Source organism: Anopheles marshallii, chromosome 2 (genome assembly GCF_943734725.1).
Source record: "Anopheles marshallii chromosome 2, idAnoMarsDA_429_01, whole genome shotgun sequence".
Classification (NCBI taxonomy): Eukaryota; Metazoa; Arthropoda; class Insecta; order Diptera; family Culicidae; genus Anopheles; species Anopheles marshallii.
Window position 1 is genome coordinate 72,210,700 of NC_071326.1, and position 22,539 is coordinate 72,233,238.

Genomic DNA, 22,539 nt, shown 5'->3' on the forward strand with positions numbered 1-22,539 from the left:
CCTCTTGGTAAGCTTTTTTGCATTCTTTTTTGTTTAACTTTTCGAATTTTGTTCCCAATTTTGCTCCATTATTTGTTCCGATTTTGTCTCAAACTCACACTGCGAGCATGTTGACGTCACTGGAATTGCTGCATCGTACGGAATATCTTCCTCCCGCTGCCACGGAAGCCGGAACCGTTTGGTGCGTTTCGGCAGTGCGCTCGGTTGCGCCCGGTAGGCACACCCTACCGCGCGGCCAATGTCGTAAAACGAATAGTTATGGTACGAGAAATATTCCGGATTCTTGTACGTATAGTTCTTCGCCTCGTTTCCCGTCACCGGTATGGGTCCGAGTTGCTGCAAAGTTTTGTTTTTAAATCAACTTTTACTTTTGTTTTAATTTCCCAGTTTAATTCTTTTCTACCATCTCCTATTGTTCTTACTCACACTATCGTACTCCGTCTCACGGAACACCTTGGGCGACATTCCGGGCATCATTTCGTAGTCGGCCGGTTTGCTTACTTTGGGTTTGTTTCGGATGGACGCATCCAGCGGGTAGGTATCCTAAACAGACTCAACGATATTGATTTACTAGTTGTAATGCGTATGTAGACATTTATTTTGACTTACCTCAATTTTACAATGGAATTTACGACCAAAACGTACGGAGCGAACTATTTTCAACAGTAGCGCCATGTGAGTGCAACGTTTGATACGCCTGCTTTGATAATTTTGTCATCAGAATCAGAGTAAAATTAACAATATCTAGAAATGTCAATATCCAAACAAGACCAATATTAAATTCTGAAAGAAAACATTTTGTAAAATTATATCATAAAACTAAAATAAAATACGAAATAAAATTCTAAATTATTTTGTACGAACACAGTGGCGCCACCTGGCAGAAGCGAGGCTTATACGCTGTTTCTATTTTTGGCCGCAAGATGTCGCGCTTGCTTGAAAAGAGGTGCGTGTTTACAGGGTTGTGAAACGTGAAGCATGAATAATGGCACTAAAAAGGCTTCTGCCTTTTAAGCGTCTTTTTACTATCTTGCGTTGACCGTAGCTTCCGAAACAGTTTTTTAATCATATTTAGATCTAAATATTACCAACAGTGATTTATGTAGCTCTAAAATGCCTTTGGTGCACACACTCTTTTTGCACATTTATTATTTTCATTCACATTTTCTACGGCTTATTTTTTAAACTAATTTTTTTTTAGTAAATTTGTTTTAAACAAAAAGTATGGATTGATTTTTTAACTATCAAATTTTATGAAAAATTGTATCGCCCTATGCTCTATAAGACCACCAATTCACATTTTTGTATAAAATGTACACCTAGATGAATTATTTTGAGACTCTATTGGAAAACTTAGTTTATGTCTAATCACACCTGTTTATGTCTAAGCTCCCTTACTTTACTACCTCTAACATCCATAAAAGCCTCAGAATGTGCACAGTCCATAAGGATATATATTGATCCTCGTGGTTAGACAGTAGCTAATAAAATAACGTTGTCGTTATTTTAATTTGTTCAACAACAACACCACGAATACTAAGAGAACCGTATGCTCACACACGCATCGGTGTGCTATAATTCTCTTTTCTCGTGTTCTGCTGTTCCAACTCTCTGCTTTTGTTGTTCCGTTAAACGTTTCGTTTAAATTCAGCAAACAACCGATAAGCCGCATTTTTTGTTTCGAATGCATCCCTCGTCATGCGCGTCCGCAAGTGATTTGCGGTGCATCAGCAAATTCTGTAAACAATCCCCTGAGCAAAGAACAACATTATGGGCGCCCTAATCCCCCGTTCCAACATAATTTGTCACCCCCGTGCGGAACACGTACGCAACGGTCCCGTACGCATCGCTTCCGGCAACCGAATTCCGTACACACACACACACACACAACCCAGATCCAAGAGAAGCCAAATCTAATAAATTATGTCTTGCTCGTGTTTGATAGGGGCGAGAAATGGGAGAGAAACCACAGAAAAAAAAGTCTTGTAAAAGAATGCAGCGTGCGGCATTATGCGTACGACAGTTTGTTGACAATGACCCTTCACCAGAGGAGGGGAGATGTGAACACGTTAGACGACAGGGTGGGTAATGGAGGTAAAGAACCTTTTTTCGGTTCCAAATTTTCGGGAGGTAAACAAAGCCACAAGACTCGTTGGGCCATGGGCATGGTATAATGATTTAATAATCCGCTCGTTACGTGCGCAACCGATCATACATTTAGGGGATGAATTATGATTGGAGATACCGAAGCCACCCACCCACAGTTTCCTTTGATCGCGAATGACCCTCCAAAGAGCACACTCACAACGCTAACAACTTAATCGCAGTCAATTGCTAACCGTGATGGGAACTCGACAACTAGAACAACCCCAAAAGGGAAAAGAATTCAAATGTGATTCACTTTCAACTACAATCCTCCACAAATCAGCACAAAGCTGTAGGTAGTTTGTCGCCCATGAAGTTGATGAAGTTATTAGAATTTTATTAATTCCGAAATGGGCATTCGCGACCACCGGAGCCATTTTGTTCGCAGATCAAGTGCAAAACACACACTTGTCGCGTAAGCTTGCAGCCGGTTTGTTCGCCCCGGAACGCAATCGGAGCAGTAAGAACAGAGTGTCTCGCCGTCCGCTCCAAGGGTAGTGTGTCATAAACAAAGGGATTTGTATCGTAATTTTTGCGATCATGCCGGCGACCAATTGTCACCGGAAACACGATGTCACTGCTGCACGCAATGCCTCAGACGACACGCAATAGAACTCGGGGGACACCTTTTAAAACCACATGCGTACCGAGCGTGTGTGTGTGTCTATGCGCCAGTGCGGCAAAGAATGTGCAATAACTTATTTTAATCGGGCTCCCAGCGTACATCGACGGTTTGGGGCGACACATGCGATCCGATCGGATGAGACCCGTCCGGACGGTAGGAAACGGAAAACAATCAGCTATTAGCTAATCGGTCGAGGTGTCTTCGGGTGCTGCTGGAATGGTACGCATTAAGGCCGGCTCCACACTGAAACGCATTAAATTATATTTAAATTTATGTCCCCACTATTAAGTTGCGCTGACGCTTAGTCCAGCCGGACAACTCATACGCTAAGAGTCTGTCTATCCCGTAACAAAACCTTTTCGGACGTGGGTTAGCTAAATCGTTTAAATTATTAACACGCCCAACCCGAGCGCCACTCATTAAACGTGACGGAAATATTATGCTCTGGCTAGTCTAGCGGTGCGTGTTTTCGGTTCACCATCCTGGTCGGAGAGCTTTCGGATCGGGTCGCTTGCTTACCCAAAGAAAACTGCACGTACTGCGAGACACTCAAACGAAACCGCCCAATTTCCCGTATCCCACGGCAACACGGACGCTCTGTGATGAGCTGATTTGATTTGCACTGCTTTTCGTCTGCCGATGCGATAAACAATCTTTTCCACGTCGTGGAAACAGATTAAATCAGTCGTTAAACTACCTCCGAGCCGGTGTCCATTTCTTCCGCTCTATAGAGCGAGACATTGGTTAACTAAAATGGGATCGAACATAAACCCAAATTTATATTCTTCCTTCTGATGGTCCCCATCTGTCTTGGACGCATAAAAAGCACAGCCTTGCCTCCCTCACAGAGGAAGTTGCAAATTAACGAGAAAAAAAAATCCCCATAAACCACCAATGCGGACTAATTCGTAATCTGAAGTGGGTAACATCGGAAAGCTTCGTGATAAAATTAACCCGATCGATACCGGGAGGACGAGGTGTTTCCATCTTGGATCCATATTTTTATGTTCTAGTCTCGCCTGTCATTTCCCTATTGTTCACCACCCCAGCAGAGCAGTTGACGGAATGTGAGAGCCGGGAAGCTTAGCAGGAGCCATCTTTAAATTAATCCCCACAATGTAAGCTCCCTATCAACTCCATGCGATGATCTGATTACCGAGCGATATGCGTCCCAGTCCGAGGTTTGTGCCGAGTGGGCATCGATTTTGAATTTGAATAATGTGACATGATTATTCTAGTGGGTCGCCAAAGACAAACTTCCTAAGGTCGTTTCACGACTAGACATATTGACTTATTAATAGTGCCGCAACGCTACACTCTATCTTACCGTGCAAAAATGTATAATAGACGTGATGTCGTGTACCATCCAACGGCGTTAATCACAGCGTACGAGATGGCTATCAGGCCAATATTTATCGTTTACCGCTTATAAAAAGACAAAAACACACACAAACACCGCGATGATACACTTTAAACACATATCCTACTCCCGCTCCCGATGAGCTTCAGGGACGGGAACTGGTAAGTAAGACACACCACCGGTGGCTATCTTAATCGTTAAACTTCCACTATCAATCCGTCCCATTAAAGGAGAGGGGGCATGCAAATTTTGTGTGCAAATTATCATTTAAATAAATAACCACCCATTAATCGTTGCAGTTCACGGTTCGGTTCGGGCTGATAACAAAGAAAGCGAGTGCCATTATGAACTCCTCCTACTATCATTTCCAGGCACTCTTTGCTCGGAACGATGTTAATCCGCAAAATTATTAGGTTAGCTTAGTTAGTTAGGTTAGCAAAATTATTAGGTAGAGCCCCACACATGTTTTCGTTTTCGTTCTTGTGCAGCCAAAAAAAAAAGGCTGTCGCCTCCTCTTTTGCATACGTATGCGCATAAATTTACATAAACACATACTAGAACATGGGAATAAATAAACACACGCAACAAACGGAACAAACTGTTGGATGACTATTAGCACCGTAAAAAGTAAACCATAAAGATTACATAGAACAATAAAAAAGAATTTAAAAGCAATGGAAACAAGACATAGCACATAACAAATGGCAGAAGAACAAAAAATCAAATGAAAGTAAAAAGAGATAACAAACAAACATAACAAAAAGCATTAAAAACTGCTTCGAAAATCTATTGTTTTAACAACTTTCATGTTCTTGTCTTTATTTTTAATTTTGTTTATATTTATCTGATTCTTCTTGTTAACTGTTTTACTTTACTTACTTCCCTTCAAATATTTTTTATACTTTTTGTAAATAAAAACATGATTAAATGCTTTATAAAACAATTACTGCAAGATCTTCTGTGTTCTTGTCTTTATTATGTTTTTTGTTACCATTTACATTTTTTTAATGTTTACTTTTTCACTTTACTTACTATACGCGTAATATTTTGAAACATTGTGTAAATAAAAGCAATACAAATTGCGTTACGATCCTATTTCTTCAACAATTCTATATTTTTTTGGTAATTGTTATGTGTTTTTTTTTAAATATTTATCTGATTCTTATTGCTTACTTTAATACGAATTTTCATTTCCGTGCTAATATTTTGAAGCATTGTTTAAATAATGCGCATTTTTATACAATAGTTAATGGGTCAGGATTTTTTGTTTAGTTTCACCAAACACCAAGCAAAGCTATAAAAACCGAAATTTCAAATTAATCGCTTGTATATCTTAACTATCGCTAACCAAAACCACAGACCTGCGAACTGCTTCTCCCCATCTGATTGAACTTTGTTTACCCCCTTTTAGCTTATCGTGGCCAAAATAAAATAATAGCCCCCATAAACCGTACGATCGCGCTGTATATCCATCATGCCGTTCGCAAATAAATTACGTTCCAGCCTGGTAAGATCGTACCTGCCCCGGTCCCGGAAACAAGCTGCTTTCCACACTCGGAAAAAAGGAGATGCTAATTTATGGCAGGAAAATAAATTACCGCACGTATTCGGTACGACTGTTTCATCAAAATGTGGAAATGCATCACCGCCAACCGCACCCGTCACTTTACTGACCCGAGCGTGGTGTTTGAAGGTGTTAACACCAGCCAAGGGCACCGGTTAACGCCCGGTCCCTAAATCAAGATGGCACGTGCGGGTTGTTTTCATAATTTTCCAATTCCAAACACAACGCTTTTCCGGGTTTGGTTTGGGGGCGTGGGCAAGGATCTTGCTCGCAGTTCGTAACCCGATCCAGGTGCGCACATTAAAGTGCGGCCCTTTCGACGCAACCGTTTCGGAATTGTTTGTGTTTCGCGTGCCAAAAGCGCGTGTGGCATTGCGCGGAAGTTTTTGAGGAATTTGAATCTGATCCTTTGTGTATTTGTTTTGTTGAAAACAATCAACAACTTGGAGCCAAACACAAGGAGCAACAGCTATTTTCGGATGCTGACGGTGAGACGAAAGCCAAACAAAGACTGGAAAGCAAACCCATTAAAAGGTGCTTCATGCCATGTCACCGAAACCATAACGGGCCCTTTCTCTGACAAGGCAATTGTTTCACAATTCTTCTCACGCCACCATCACTTTTACTCAGCACACAGCGTTACCCTTTGCAAGCGGTTGCTCCACAGCTGAGATGCGGCCATTTTGCAATCGATTAGCATACATTTAATGCGCCAGCATTGAACATTTTATTAACAACCCCGGCCGCCAATGCCATTTGTCAACTCAATCACCCGGAATGGATTAGCCAGAACAGCACCGGTGAGATCGTTAACAAACCCGATCGTGGAGTGGCAAACAAAAACAAAAATACAACGGCACCTCAAGGAGATTTGCGGTAAGTTTGCGTGTGCGTATGATGTCGATTTTGCTCGGACGCATTAAAATTCATTACCACAAGCGCAACGCCCCCCCTCCCCGGGGACCGGATCGTTATCGAATCGTACCTTGGGGTGAAAACGGATTGTCGCTTCTCTTGCACCTTCTCACGTGTCGATCGTAAAGACGGGGTCCAGTTTCAATATGCTACAGCGTGTACCATCTTTACGGGATCCAAGGACGTACAACGTACACGGAATCGGTCCCGGTACGCAGCTGCACCTCTCGGACGGCCGGTTTAACCCGGGTCTTAGCGTACTGCACTCTAATCCACAGCGCAAGAGGCCGCACGAAGATGTAGTACAATATTTCCCCCAGACTCGTAAGGCTCATACCGGACAGGAGTGCCAGAATGCCACCGAAATTGGCCAACTCGCCATTGAAATTCATATACTCCACCCGCTCGATGTACAGGAATTTGTTGTCCTTGAAGTAAACGTACAGTAGCATCGGTTCTATCCTGTAATGAACAGCGCAGGAGGAGATATTACCCTACCGGGAAGTACAACTCTACTTCAATCGAAACTCCATACCCTTCCTTTCTACGTTCTCGGTCAAACGTCGATGCCAGCAATGAGTCCATGTTTAGCCAATCGTTCGACAGCTCCACATCGTACTTAATCGTCGTACAGGCGGGCAAACAATCGCACGTATCCTGCCCGTTGTAAGCGGTCAACTCATCCAACTCCATCAGCCGTGTGACCGCCGTTTTATAGCACCGCTTCTCGCTGACACCGCACACCCGGGTAGTGTTCTCCCGTGGCATGGCGAACGTCACACAACCGCACGTGGCCAGTGTGTAGTTGGTGAGACACTCGAACTCACAGTTCTGTTCGTTGTACACCCGGAAGAAGCGCAACTTCCGTTCGTCCGCGAAAAAGCATTGTCGCCTGAAAAGACACGCAAGCGATTAGTTCTACCGGTCGCCGGCACCAGCACTGCGTCCCTCACTTTGTGTACGGATAGCGATGAAGATTCGTTTGGGTGGTGAGTAAACGGGGCCTCACGATAACCGACACGGCATGCATCGGCGGTACACGGATGTGGTGTTCGCTCAGCCTCGGGAATTCATCCGGTGGGTGTATCGTAATTTTGTAGCCTTGCAAAGCACCCTGAAGAAAGGAAGAAACAACCTTCACCATTAAACCAGGTCCACTGAAAGCTTCCCCCAAAACCACGTCATCACACGCACCGAACAGATGTACTCGCGATTTTTCTGATTGGCCTTCATTACTACAATTGCGCCACCCTTAAACCCACTGCTAGCCGTTCGTCGCGGGTAGGCCAGTAAGCTCTCACCCACCGTATAGCCATTTTCCATCGTCCAACCCGTACTACGCATCGTCGCCGCATGCAACGTTTGGAACCTTTTGTATTTGTTGCCCTCAGGATACACTTCCCGCTCCCGGAACGCTTGGTCCTCCGTGTACAGTTCCGCGCTCGAAAGCATGTTGAAGCTATAGCAGATCCCATTCTCCGTCACCTTCCGGGACCACAAGGCGTCACACCGGCGAAAGTTAAAACTCCACATGCACGTCATAAACGTCTCATCGAACGGTATGGACATGTTGACCAACTGTTCTACCACCTGCTCGTTAACCGGTGCCGACGCATCACTGCCCGTTCGCGCTCCTCCCGTACCGTAGAAATCGTTCTTGGACCGCATTACCGAGGAACACACGTGCGTCAGCACACGCAGCTTGCGCCACTCGGTCGATGAGAGTGTCTTATTGGTGCGGGCCCTCAGGTACACCTCGGTAATGTTGAACTTCTCCACAGCGATTCTCGTCTGCGGACAGATGGTGATGGCCGGGAAGGGTAGCTTCCACACGGGGATCGGCTTTGCGGAGAAGCTTACGATCATCGGTTTTTCGACCCATTTCTGGTGCCCGATAACGATGGCCGCTATGCAGACGCTCAGCGAAAGCGCAACCACAACTGCCCAGCATACGCTATCGGAAGGAATTGGAGAGAATTTTAAACAGGAGTATTAACTGTTTGGCTAAGAAGACATCTGAAAAGACTGGACTAGAACTCCCTTCGAAGGTGGGACTGACTTTAATTCAGCTCTTATTACCTTCAAGGAATAGCAAGATATAGCAGTTGAGCAGCCTGCTGCTCTCCTGATGAGGTTTCAGTTCCTTGTGTACAAAAAAACTTTGTCTATACAGAGCTTTCGAAATTAAATGATACAGTTTGAGCCATTTCTGAACTCGCTTCAAGTTGAAGTCTTCCTTAGAAGGACTGACTTTTAACCAGCTCCTGATCAATAAAGTCAAGCAAAGCCAAATATGGTTGCGGTAAACCTTAATATCTCCTGTACCAAATAAAAAAAAATTGCATCTGTCAAACAGAAACGGTTCAACTGCAGCCAATTCTGGATCTTTTTGAAGTTGAAGTGGAATAAACTTAAATTTGGCTATTTAAAAAATGACAAAATTATAACTCATTAAAATTGAACTATTTCGAATGCAGAACTGACTTTTTTTTCAACCTTCTAATAGAAGTCTGTCTAGAAGAATCCCTCAACCTCCGTTCGGAGGGTTTTCTAACCTCAAAAAAGCTTAGTCTATACAGGAAACTCTGGAAGAAATGGTTAAATTATTTCTAACCTTTTCTAACCTTTGAGGGTTTTCTAATCTCAAAAAAGCTTAGTCTATACAGGAAACTTTAGAAGAATTGGTTAAATTCTTAACTCTTTTTAAGTTGAATTGGTATATGTAGAGATAGACGTAGAATCTTTCTACGTTTCGCAAACAAAAGCTTTTTGACTTGAGAGGTGTATTAATTGAAACAGTTCTCCCAAAAAGATGCCACTTCCACCGCCATATTTTCCGCAAATAGCTCCAACATTCGCACTTGCACTCGAAACTCACGCAACTTACCGCTCCGTAACGGACACTTTCGGGTGCACTGTGTAGGACATGCCATGGCACGAGCTGGACGCTAAGTACTCCCGCGCTAGGTTCTTCACAATTGTCCACCGGGAAACTTTCATCGAAAGACACGCCACGTAAATCGACTAACTTTCAGCGACCAGCAGAACATCGACACTGACAGCGTTCCTGTTTGACCCTGGCCTAAATATGCTCAGCACGGCGAAACGAAACCACCGAACCATGTGTGTACGTGTGCGAATGAAAGTGATTTTATCAGAGATTTGACATTAAATGTCCTTTTAACACGATATAGACTAGAGCCTGATAATTCAGTCGGAATTTGTATATATTTCATATCTTGTCAAATGAAGTAGACTTCAGATGAGTTCCTATTACACAGGGATTATTTGTGTTATCTCTGCTGTCGTGACTTTTTGTTATCAAACTTTAAAAAGAACATTCCATCTTTTCAGCAAGCAACTATTGTTTTTATTACCCCATAAGTACACTATACCCGGCGATCATTCAATCATTAATGCGATGAATAGTGAATGAATTCGTGCGCAAAATACCTTCACGTCGTCGGAAGGGAAAAAAAATCGCCTGCGGTTGAAAATTTCCACGCCGAAGCGCGCTTGACCGGGCATCACAGTTTAAAATTCATTCCCCCGGGGGGAGATGAAAAACTAACACGCAATGTCTAGTGACCATAAAAATGACACCCACCGTGCGCCATAAAACACACCACCCTCCTAAAACACCCATTAAAACAAGGAACGACCGTAATCCGCCCGGGGTGCGGGAAACCGTCTTCCGTGTGCCGCGAAGTACAAACGGTGACGCCGTTAACAATTGCTACGATTTAGAGTGCAATTTACAGCACACGCCAAACAGTCCGGGGCTGGTGCACGCTACGGTCAAATAGAAGCCGACCGACAAAGCGGCCTAGGATATATTAAGTCATCGTTAGAAATACAGGCCAGCAGTAGGAACGGAACAAAAACCGTTGTTAGCCGTTTGATGTGTGGTCATCACCGCTCGATCGATCTGTCGGTAGCGATTCACTCCCGCACTCGCACCCAAACCAGACAATGGATCGTAAAACCGTGGTGTGGCATTTCTTTTGAGTGGACCAGCAGTAGTAAAGCCAATGAGACATAAACTGCAACCACGTGTCTCATCGAAGGGCGCGCTCATGTTTGATAAATTTGCGCGCACGAGTGCAGCGACATGGTCGAGCTGGTTGATGATTAATGTTATCTTAATGATCGCCCAACGCAGTGGGCGAAAGAAAGAAAATGAGCAAAAGCAAAAGGTACAGTCATGAAACTAGAGGACAGTACAAAGCAACATCCAATTCCAGCATTGACCACGAAAGTGGCCATGAAAAATGGTATGTTTTGAACTTGTTGTCGAATTAACATATCGAAATATTCGGGAACAGCAACGAACTCCAAACATCCAAACCGCAGGAGAAGTTAATTTCGGCATGTGCGAATCTTGCATATTTTACCCGCACTGGCAAGTGAGGGTAAATAAAACTGTCAATTTAAAACCACTCACTCTCGGCCCTAATGTTCGGCCAATCTTATTTTCACCTTCCGATCTGCAAATTCTCGCAAGCTACACATTCACTCACAAAAAAAAACAGATAAACATTTCGCAGGGAAGAAAATGTAAGAAAAAAAAAACAGACACACACACACGATCGTTAAACCAAGTCAAAGAATGTTGGCAATATTTAATAATCGTATGACAAATGGTTCTACAACCGCGCGGATCATAAATTACGTTTTCTTGTGTTCACGGGTGAAGTAAAACATCGCGCATCGCTAAGCAGCATAGAGCGCGCGACAGATTCGGTGTCGCTGATAAAGTTTGTCCAGCACAGCAGAAACCCCCCCACCCCGAAAGGTCTGGACCTTTTGCGGTCAGATACGATCGAAACATTTTTGTTTTTATTAGATTTGTTTGAAATGTTCGGGTCGAGTAAGGTTTTGGCCGAAAAAGGGATGGAAAGCTGGTGTTTCCCAGCGCTCGTGCTAAACGGAACAGAATTGTTCGGATGTCATTAGTTCAGGGTCACGTGTGGACATACGCTTTTTTCTTAGTAATTCGAATCGTTTGTTTGTTTCCCTTTAAGATTATAAATTCATCCTATTAACAAACCACCTACGCGGTTTTAAAGAACGGAAAATGCTGGAAGCACCAGCTAAGGCGATATGGCTTAATTTAAACTAACGATCGACAAACTACAAATCATTCAACACCTCCAAAAACGCAACCGCTAGACGCCCTAAACTAGACTAGAATAGGCACGAGAAAACCCGGCCAGGCCCTCAGCATGTTACACCCCGAAGAAGCCGACTGTCCACCGGTGCTCCCGGTGCCAAAGTGAAGAAAACTAAACCAATTAGGAAGCGCGTAAATCTTATCTTCTCACATGCTAGGGACAATTTTCCCTTCCATCTTCCTTCCACCTGCACGACCCACCCCTCCCGGGGGATCCATGGCGCCGTTTGTCACCCAAATTTACGAGACCAACTTTTTATCGATGGTGTAAATTTTGGTCGAAACGAGACAGCCAACCATGTCACCCGGTCGCTAAACGTTTGTTTTTTTTTTTTGGTTCGTTGTGAGGAACGTTTGCTTGATCTCGAGAGAAAACAACGATGACGTGTAAACAGCGTTAGTCCAACTGACAACTGTATTACTTACGCACCTGACCTAGGCCGCTAGTGGTGTAGCGAACTCTACTATCGCACGGGATCGTTTTGCTCACCAGCAAAATGTGAGTGCTGTTTTGCTATCGGCATGTCCATAATTCACGCCAAACATAAATTGACCGTACGTGACCGAACTGTGCAATGTCGGACGAAGTTCTGCCACTCTTCCCCCGTAATCTAATTCCGATTCAATGCGGCGCAAACTTTCGGGTTAATAGTTTCTTTATTATCTTACACAAAAAAGTGTCGTTCGGCGACAACTCAACACTCAGTCGCGTGGCGTTAGGGCATAAAAAGATCCCATTAAAACTCGGACCGTAGACATCGTAGATACTTTCGAGGGTTTTTTTGCTCTACTCGCCTGCTCTATTGCCCCTGCCTAAGGAGGAAAACGTCTATCTCTAGGACCAATCCGATCTTTAACTATTCTCCAAGATGTTGCGTATACGGACACGCATCACCATTAAATTGCCCATCGTGTACCCGAAAATTCTTCAAAACTTCGCTTACGTACGTCCCGTAGGACGTACGCACAATTGCCATGAGATGTGATCGAGCTTATCTTCTTCGTCTCAAAACGCTTACCGAGTCGATCTTTAACAACCCTAGCGCAGTAACAGATAGGGAGATGTACATAAAACTTTTAACTGGATCGTTACAATAAATTACCCCCCTTACGGTGGATCTTGGTGATCTGTAGCGGATGTGTTGTGACGCAACGCGATAGATCACTTTGCGCCAAAGATGCAAGCGCCAAATGATAAACAGTGTAAATATTGATGTCATCACCGATCGTGGTTCGCCCTATCCGCGTGAGATCAAACATCACAGCTCGCCCGTATTATTGCTAACATTTGTAATGCTTACAATTTTTGCATACTGCTTGAACATAAGCCAATAATCTGCTTACAAACAAACGCTCTCCTGCTGCTGGAGATAAATAAACGACTCTTTTAATGCGCCCAGTTCCAACCAATCGCGTCTCTTCCAAAATTTAATAACTCTATAAAACACAAAATTATAATAAACATTTTCAGTCCAATTTACGGCCATCAGACGAAGCTACGTTTATACGGTCAATCTCTTCATCAAACTTGTTCATCACATACAGAGAGTGGTCGTTTCAGGGGAACTACAGCTTACAGTATAGCGTGGGTGTATCTGTTCCATTCGGAACCGATTTCTAACCGAAATGAAACTAAAACCAAACAAAAAACCATCAATTCAAAACGCATGATCAACCATTTTTGACTACCCTTACTGTTCACCCCTGGATTGATCTCATCCATTTTGGGGGACATTTGGTTTTGCGTGATCATTTTGAATGTGATCTTGATGTGTGTCCCCTGTGTTTGCCATCCTCACCGTATGCAAATTTGCTAATTGCAATGATTTGGTAGAAATTTTCAAGATTATTACGCTTCATAAATTTTACTGTTGGCAGCAATTTGAATGAAAAATCAATTGAATGTTCACTCGGATGGGTACAACTGTATCAATCAGCGATTAATAATGTTGCTCGATCAGTGCCTACAGCGACAACACCGCGGCCCGGGGTCGAATTACAGCGCATTGATTTCATTAATTATTCATTGTTTCTCTCTACTGCGATCTACGATCGTTTCACGCACCACCATCAATCATCCTCCACCGGGAGTTGGATCACAATAAATCACAAACAAAACACGCTTGCTGATGTTACAGATCTGCTTTCGGTGACTGGTGAAAACTGAAGCAAACTTTCATTACCTCAATAGGTATAGCTTTTTTGCGTAGATTATTGCGTGGAATTTGGATCAATTTGAAATCTTCTTACATAAAGCGTTTGCTAATTTAAAACCAGCAAATTATATGCACCATTAAATAAGAACAAAAGGCAGTAATAGATCACCAACAGCAGTGGTGGTTTGACTACTTGGATTTGTTTTAGTTTTGCACTACACACTAATCCACCACTTTAAAAAACCACAAACAATCAATCTTGCGCCCCACGCGAACGGTTTTTATAGTTTTATTGAACTCATCAACAACCACCCATTAAAACTTGAAGTGCTTTAACATTGGCTAGGTCAGGGATTGTGGATGTAGCAGTGGTTAAAAAAAGGGACCATGCTGAAAGACTTTCCTAACAACAAGACAATAAACATAAATCTTTTCGGTACGGTCATAAAATTACAATTTGTGTCGCCTTCCTAACGCCCCAATCAGAGATTCTTATTCGATAGCACACTCGCATGTAGAACAGAGATACCGTAAAGCCATTATAATGTTTTATTAAAAAGTAGAATATCTTAAATTAAATTACGAATAACCTATAAGAAATTATTAAAACCCAAAAAGCAAAATTTAACTTACAAAAATGTCGATAAAACCTGTTTACATTCCTGACGTTATGTCGTGCGGAAAGACAAGAACCAGCTAAAAATAGACTTAATTATTGCGGAAAATTATTGTCACCCTACTGACATTCCATTACGAGAGATTTAAATATACGCGAAAGCACACGTTTTAGTGGCAGTTAAGGATTAAACCCAGCCGGACCGTTTTTGCTTCTCAAAATATTCCTACTAACCGTTTAAGATTAGCCCGTAGTTTGGTCTAACAAACAAGCGCTGTGAGCTTAATAAGTCATTCGGTAAACCCACCGTGTGCTGTCGTCCCGATTCCCGTGCGCCGATTGCTCTAAAAATTTGCTGTTCCGTCTCATGTGCAGTGCTACGGTTTTTGCTGTTGTTGCGATTTTTACATTGGATACTTGGATGCTTTGGGATCATAAAAAATATATACTATTTACCCGTCCTGGTACATCATAAAGGCTAACTCCTCCATTTCGCATTTCTAATTCCCGTCCCGAATGTTCTGTCGCGCCGCATGTTTATCGCGGTCTCACACTACAGGCCGTCGACATTTGCCAGGTGATTGGCTTTTGAGATGCCGACAGGCAGTGATGATCGTGCACACCACAGCACGTCGCCCGTGGAACAATTCATGGGAATTATTATCAACAAACCAAACTGAACACCGGTACGGCGTTCTCCGCATTCGAACCGTGATAGAGTGAACCATTTTAAACTCCCTAACGCATGATGGGTTTAAATTTATCAACGCACGGAACAGTTGCGCGTACTATTTAGTGTTGGTTTTGGTCACCCGGCTGCTTTTTTTTACTACATAAACAACACTAATACTGACCACAACTCTATCGGAGAGGAGCACTAAAGGGCTGACCAAAGTACACATAAATAATTCCATACACAAAGTGATTTTTACAACCTCTTCCGTACGTCTTACAATGTCTTACAACGTACTGCCTTCTATTTTCAGATCAACCACAATGGCTCGACTTTAGAATTTGGGAAATTTAAAGCATTTTTTTAACTTTTCACGTGGTGCACAATGCTGAAAACTATGCGTAGAGAAGGCATATTGGGGCTGCAAGTTATGAAATGGAACTTACAAAAACCACGCTAACTAGATCGTTTTAAACCGCCTTAAACACGCTCTTATCGTACGAACAAATCAAAAGAGTGTAAAAATGTGCAAAATCTGTACATTCTGCAAACGAGAACGTCGCAGTCGCGTTGTGCTGCGCTAGAATTTCAAGGGCATTTATCGCATTCTTCACGTCTACGCACAGTTTTAATCACTTTCTATGCGTGATTCATCGTAGTGTAGCTTACGCTGGATTTTATTGTCCGGGTTGCAGGGTTACATCTGTGAGGGATAAATAATGTCTGTTTGAATGTCCATTTGTCTATCTTAACATTAGTGTCACTATAAGGAATGATGTCAATCCTTAGTTTCATCTAAAATTTTAATTCTACTTCTGTGAACATATATTATTTTTGCTAAGAATATTACAATTACATTCCACATATAAAACGAGTGCGATTTAAATGATATCTTTTCAATAATTATATTTTTAAATATGGTCTTGTGACTCACAGTACGTTCTATTCAATCTCAACTGAGATGCACTTATTTGTTATGTTGTTTTGTTGCTGCCAACCCATTTTGATTGAGAATGTATTTATTGATGAAATAATTTCAAGTTGAAGTGGAATAAGCAGCGAAAACTCTGACTACAACTTCCTACTTCAACTCATACGTCTTGTTTCCAATTGTCTAAATTAAGAAAAATTATCTTGGAATCAATTCCATCTAGCTAAACATTGAGACAAAGAGAATGATTTCACGTTTACATCTATGTATTCCAATTCAACTTAAAAAACAGTATCATTTGAACACAAAAATACCTCACCGAAGATGTATTTTCATCTTAATAAATGAAATGACCAAGAAAAATACACTTTAAAGAATTAATTAGAGTAGCTATTAGAAGAATTAAATCTATAATTTAACAATCAAAGATTTGGGAAGTTGCAACATGCAGTGAAAATTTCATATGAAAAAATGTTTCATATGAACGCGACGAACCCTGTGTGTTCATCACTCTCGAAAGATGTGACCCGCTTGGCTTTTCTCCACTTTTCTCCACCACCGGAAGCGACACGGTACAGACGTCCGTACCTTCACTTATTTTCATTCATGCTCAACGCAAAACGCAAAACAAGCCCCCCCATCCTTGTCATCCGCCTTCACGCCATCAGAAACCAGCAAAACCACCGAGCAAAAGTGCACGCGAGTTCTCCGCTGAGCAGCGCATCTCATGTGGCCCGCATATTTGTGCTCGCGAGCTTCATTCAGCTCCGCTCGGCTCAGTTGTTGGCAGGCCGAGCAGCGGTACGGTTGTGAGTTTCCACGCGCTATCCACGAGTCTGTAGACGGTGCGTGATCCTTCGCAGTACAGAAATACGGCAAGTTTAAGCCAGTGATCGGGAGTGGAAAGACGGATTCTTTCAGTTCAAAGTGACGGGTGAACAGGAGGCAAATTACAACTGATTTGGATGTTGTGCGGAAAATAGCAGTGGTGCGTGCGTTTGTAATTGGATGTTTGATCAGGGAGGCATCGGAGTTTTTTTTTGCGAGTTATATTGAAGATTAGCGGAAAGAAATTGCCCATAATTCGTACGCGTTAATTGGTTGCGTGTAGCTCATTTACATTGTGCTTTGACCCCGGCGGGTGGGCGAACCACACGTGCAGAAGTGAGCAGTGAGTTTGATAATTAAACCGTGGTGATTAACGTTGTGGGGTTTGCGAAAGAACCGTACCGCAACATTTGCAGTATCGCCGGGAAGTTGTGCAAGCTCTAATACCTCCAATAAACGTTTCTCCAATAATCATAAATCGGGCACACTAAGGACCTGTCTAGCACGGACGAACTCTTCAGGTAGCATTGGTGGTTCGGTTTTCAACAGGTTCGATTTTGGTTTCGGTGTGATCCCACAGTGATCCTACAGACGGACCCGACCACACTGCAGTTGGAAACCCGAGAAGCTCATTCACGCAATAAATTATGCCACTCGAGTTCCTGTGATTCCGCACGTACGGATTGTCTTGAATTATCGTGCGCTAACGACATACATTATGCACTAATGTTTTGCTATGGGGTAAAATCAGGTTCGGGTTCTACCCGCACACCCATTCATGCGAACACTTTGTGGCGTGTTTGGAACCTAGTGTCTCTGTGTGTACCGGTAAACATGGCGCAGAAATCGAAACGGTTTTTTTGCACGCGACAAGTGGTTGCAATTGGAAAAATTAAAGCAAAAAGTGTATCTGCATGTCCTGTTTCAATGTTGAAACGTTTGACCTATTTGACATCTGCGCTGAAACGCAACAATGTCTGCAATTAAGTTAGGTGATCTTTAGTGCATGCTACTGTTGTTCCTTTCCCATTTTTGTGTTGTGCTAATACAACCATTAAGCAATAAATACTTTAATTTGTTTGCTAATAGCACCCCCCCTGCAATAAACGATTTGTTTGATTTCTGCTTCTTTGTCAGACATTTGCTTTGCGAAGCGTTCCTGCAACAATATTCGCTTTTGAACAGGGAGTTCCGTATACGAGTTCTTGCAACACAGCTGTGTGAAGGCATTAGAACTTAGAAACAAAACCCACAAAATAACTTCAAGGTCATTAGACGAATGAATTTCGAACCGCGGAGATATAACAACTTCGTCTACATAATTTAAAACCCCCTCCTCTGGCATTGAGCCGAAGTGATAAGCATAGTTTCGGATGCTAATTAAAAGCAAAATTATCTTCACCGCCTTGGCCCATTACACCATGTTTGTCAATTCGTAGCAACTCCAGCCGAAACAGGCACAACTATACGACGATACCATAAAGCCCATAAATTGTCCGATCAGTTCTTTCCGATACGCACATGTTCCAGCGAACTGTAAACACCGGTACACACCGATCACGCTCCCCACCGAATGATGCTACCCCTCCTGCACGAACTATCACATTTCGATCCAGAAAAGCCCAACGATAGACATGCAAATATCCAACGTGGCCGAAACCCGGGAAAAAAATCCACCATTATTCGATGCGTTCGAAGACGATGACGATGAGATCTGTCAAATCTGCCAATCCGTTTCCATCTGCCTCGTGTAACCGGCTGCCGGAATATCGATCCGCTTTTTAATAAAACGAGTTTAAACATTAAAACATTGCTCATCGCCGGTGGCCGAAGTGAAGGATTGAATTCAAGGGGCAAAAAAAAAACTACTCGCAGACCACACTAAAAGCTTTCGCGGTGTTTATTGTTTTATTTCCAACAACCTTTGTGACAATGTGGAATGTGTGTATGTGCGAGATAAAAAAAAAACTTTCTACACTGACGTTAATAGCACCCGAATTCTTGCGCTACCATCCTGCTTGTCGTTTTCCAACAAACCAAACATACATCGACTCGATCGGTCGATGTCGTGCACCGGTGACACAGGCAGGCAGTCAAATTAGCATATCGGTTTTGGCGCCTTTTTTCTGCCGTTTGTTTGTTTGCTTGACTCGACAGCTGATCTACAACCGCAGTTGGGTAGATTTGCCGTTTAGCGGAGGATTTAATGCAACAGCCCAACGAAACCAGCGCGCTCAACTGCAATTCCATGTTAAATGGGTTTGCGCTTGATACGTGCAAAAATGTCAAACTGACCCCGTCAAGGTTGCACAACACCAACAAATTGGATCCGATTCCAATTGAGCATACCGTGGGGGGTGGTGTCAGAATTGCATGCCATACGCTCTAAAATATTCCCCAATTGAGCACGCTTCTCCTGTAGGGGGGTTCATTAGCAGAGCAGGGGAGAAGAATTAAGATAAAGAACAACTACGCTCTTAAAGCCTGTTCCCGCACACATGACAGTATCCAATTATGTATCCATCTTTACGGGCAATGTAGTGTGAGTGCTCTGCTCTGCGAGGAAGTCTGCGAGGAAGGTACATAAATAAGTCCTTTTTGTACAGGAGTTGGACAACATACATCCTGGTGATTATGGAACCTGCTATGATCTAAGTAACGTCCAACATAAATTGCACTATTAATAGTGGATCTCCCCCAGTGCCAGCAATAGCTTCAGCCTCCATTCCCTTGAAGATTAAAAAGCAGAACTGATGTAAAATCTACAACAAAATAATTGGATTGGTCACACGATCGAAACGCTACCTAATCCGATTAAAAGCATCTGGTATCTTGTGGGGCGCCCTGTGGAATGAATCGTGTCCCCAAAACGTTTGTCTTGAAATCGTAAACATTGGATTAAGTCGCACGAAAGCGCACAAGAAATAAGGTTCCAAATAAGCGGTAAAATAAGGCTTTAAAAACGCGTCCAGCGCCATCTGGCGGTCACTTTCACGGTAATTATTGTACAAAATATCGCTTGGTAATAAGCAGGTTTTCGTTGCTGGAATATTCGAAAAGGATCGATCGAAACGCACAAAAAATACCTTGATGTGGTCCATCATATTTCATACCTGATGACGGTACTCCATAAAACTGTCGCTCCAAACATTCCATAGTACACGAGACCCCGAAAAAATGCATCCATTGCCGGCTCGTCGAAAAACAGGATCGAAGAATTGGTTATTATTCTCCCTTAACATGCATCTTCCCGGTGCGATCGATACCTTTTGTCTCGTTTCGCTTAACACATATGCTTAACGTTTCGGTTCATGCTGGAATTTGAAGCAAAATACCGGGTTGGGCTATATTCAAATTAATGATCTAATTTTTCACACATTATGTGTGTAGATTAAAATATTTATAAATGACCACATGGGTTGAAAACTTATAGTACATCTCTTACGAAAACCACACTGTTAATAAATGATGTCGCTGAACTTTGCCTTTATCTGTGGGTAAGCGAACGAATGTTTAGGTTAGGAGTTAAAATGTGCCATAAAAAAAAACAGCAAAGATGCTTCACCTTTTGGCCCTATTCTTCCGGCTTGATGCTCTTAACGCACAGACCCCGGTACCTTGGTTGTCCATTCGCAACCGAGACTACATAGTTACGAGAAGCAATTTAATTAAAGCCCCATAAAAAAAATCCATCCTCAAATCAGCAAAGCTTTATGATGCTTCGTCAAACAGCTCGAACGCTCTAAAGCGTTTTAGACCGGGGAGGGGTAGGAACTAAACTTTTATAGCAAACCTACACAGATAGTAACCATTTCCTACGCTATGGTAAGGTCTTCTTGAGTCGCAAAGATCACACTTTTCTATCTCGCGATGGAAAAGAGTGGAAGGAAAATCCCAAAATCTACCGTCCGTAAAATCGCCACCGAGTTTTACGGAGCGCATTATTTTAGCGCTCCGTTATGATTGTTTAAACGTGGCGCCAGCCGAGCGTTACCGGTGACGCGACGTCCGCTTTGCCAATTAAATAAAGCCCAAACGACTCCGCTGATGCGATTGATGTTGGGAATGATTAAACTATCCGCCAAAGTGTTGCAAATATTCCGTCCAGCCGAACAATTATAGGGAGCTTTTCTTCCCTGGATGTCCTCGCAGGAAGCATTTCGTATGCAGCAGTGTGATTGATCGATTGTAACCATTTAACATTGGATGTTAGCATGAATGCAAAATACGTTTTAAATATTTAACCCTCCGCCCGAATGTTTGCCCAAAAACTGCTCTATGCCGCTGTATGAATGTTGTCGATCAAATAATTTAATGGTGCAGCAGCAATGGGGAAGGCTCCGAATGCACGATACACCCGTGGACGTGACCGGACAGCAGATTTGCACTCTCTCCCTGCTGGCATTTATTACTAATAGGCTGGTGTTAAATCCACACACGCTATCCATCGATTTCCAAACCGCTTAAGAGGCGCTTTTTCGCATGCTGAACAAATTAAATTAATGGACGCGACCGGGCGTGCCAATTAAAATGATCTTTTTCCACAAAATATCGCACTCTATAAACGGTCATTTTTAAGGAAGTCTTTCATTCTGGCACAGAACATGATATATATTTGTAACAGAAACCCTCACCTTACCTTAAACGTATCCAGTATGACAAATGTCCGGTACTTTCAGCATGGGATCTTCACAACCACCACCAGCAGCGGTGTGTGGATGATTAGATTATTTCGCTATTTGTCATGCGGGAAGATACTCGTGGTCCACCGCGAGCCAAAAACCCGGGTTCACTTTCGCGTTCTGTCCCCCCTGTGTCTGCCGGTTTTTGTGTTTTTGGATACCACATTTTTCCCACGCGACTACATTCACCCGGGTACGGTTTGTCCGTCGGTACTGGTATTGTTTTGCTGGATTCCCTGTGTGGAATGTTATAATTAGGTAAAGGCAGTGCTAGACGTCTGACCGAGAGTGGTGTGGTTAATCCGCGTTGCCGAAAAGCTAACCGAATCGATCGACATTTACATACAGTGGGTGAGTGTGGCTTGTAAACATAATTTATCACCAGTGTTTGCGTGCGTGCGTGATGATTTGCATACGCGATCACGCCGGGAGAGTTGTTTAGTGAGTGTTCGCGACCGAATCCTCACGGTACGGTTCATCATTCGTCATTAACGGTGCGGATTGTTTTGAGCACAGTTTCCCGACGGGATTAAAATAATCCACCAAACATTCACCACTGTTGGGATGGTTAATGGAGTGTCATACGTTCGATCCCACCAAAAACGGCTGTATGTTTGAAAAATAAAATGACACACACCGTGGCGGAACATCGAAAAAAAATAATAATAATAACCACACGCATCACCAACGAAACGAGCGCGAAACCACGAAACTCAAGCGCGGACATAAATCATACCGGATGACAATTAACAAACCGCCGAAACGCATATAAGGGCAGGACAAGTTGCGAAAGGCAAACGTGAAAGAAAGTTCCCTTCCGCTCAATCACGATCATGGCGGTGGTGTCGTCGTCCGTAACAAAGACGCCGTG

At 43.0% G+C, this 22,539-nt stretch overlaps 2 protein-coding genes across 2 annotated transcripts; both read right to left on the reverse strand.

Annotated features, from left to right (window-relative positions):
• Positions 1–33: 33 nt before the first annotated feature.
• Positions 34–675, reverse strand: LOC128718522 (uncharacterized). The gene is made up of 3 exons (XM_053812145.1): positions 610–675; positions 427–543; positions 34–336 (listed from the first exon to the last, which is right to left on the reverse strand). The coding sequence occupies exons 1-3, from the start codon at positions 673–675 to the stop codon at positions 34–36; spliced, it is 486 nt and encodes a 161-aa protein (XP_053668120.1).
• A 6,101-nt stretch (positions 676–6,776) lies between these two features.
• Positions 6,777–9,609, reverse strand: LOC128707151 (pickpocket protein 28-like). The gene is made up of 5 exons (XM_053802099.1): positions 9,497–9,609; positions 7,804–8,563; positions 7,563–7,723; positions 7,145–7,501; positions 6,777–7,071 (listed from the first exon to the last, which is right to left on the reverse strand). The coding sequence occupies exons 1-5, from the start codon at positions 9,607–9,609 to the stop codon at positions 6,777–6,779; spliced, it is 1,686 nt and encodes a 561-aa protein (XP_053658074.1).
• Positions 9,610–22,539: the final 12,930 nt, after the last annotated feature.

Coding starts and splice junctions, on each gene's coding strand:
- LOC128718522 (XM_053812145.1), bottom strand. CDS start 675: ATGGCGCTACTGTTGAAAATAGTTCGCTCCGTACGTTTTGGTCGTAAA. Junction 544..609: donor AATTCCATTGTAAAATTGAG/GTAAGTCAAAAT, acceptor GAGTCTGTTTAG/GATACCTACCCGCTGGATGC. Junction 337..426: donor GTGAGACGGAGTACGATAGT/GTGAGTAAGAAC, acceptor AAAACTTTGCAG/CAACTCGGACCCATACCGGT.
- LOC128707151 (XM_053802099.1), bottom strand. CDS start 9,609: ATGAAAGTTTCCCGGTGGACAATTGTGAAGAACCTAGCGCGGGAGTAC. Junction 8,564..9,496: donor AAAGTGTCCGTTACGGAGCG/GTAAGTTGCGTG, acceptor TCCTTCCGATAG/CGTATGCTGGGCAGTTGTGG. Junction 7,502..7,562: donor CATCGCTATCCGTACACAAA/GTGAGGGACGCA, acceptor GTGTCTTTTCAG/GCGACAATGCTTTTTCGCGG.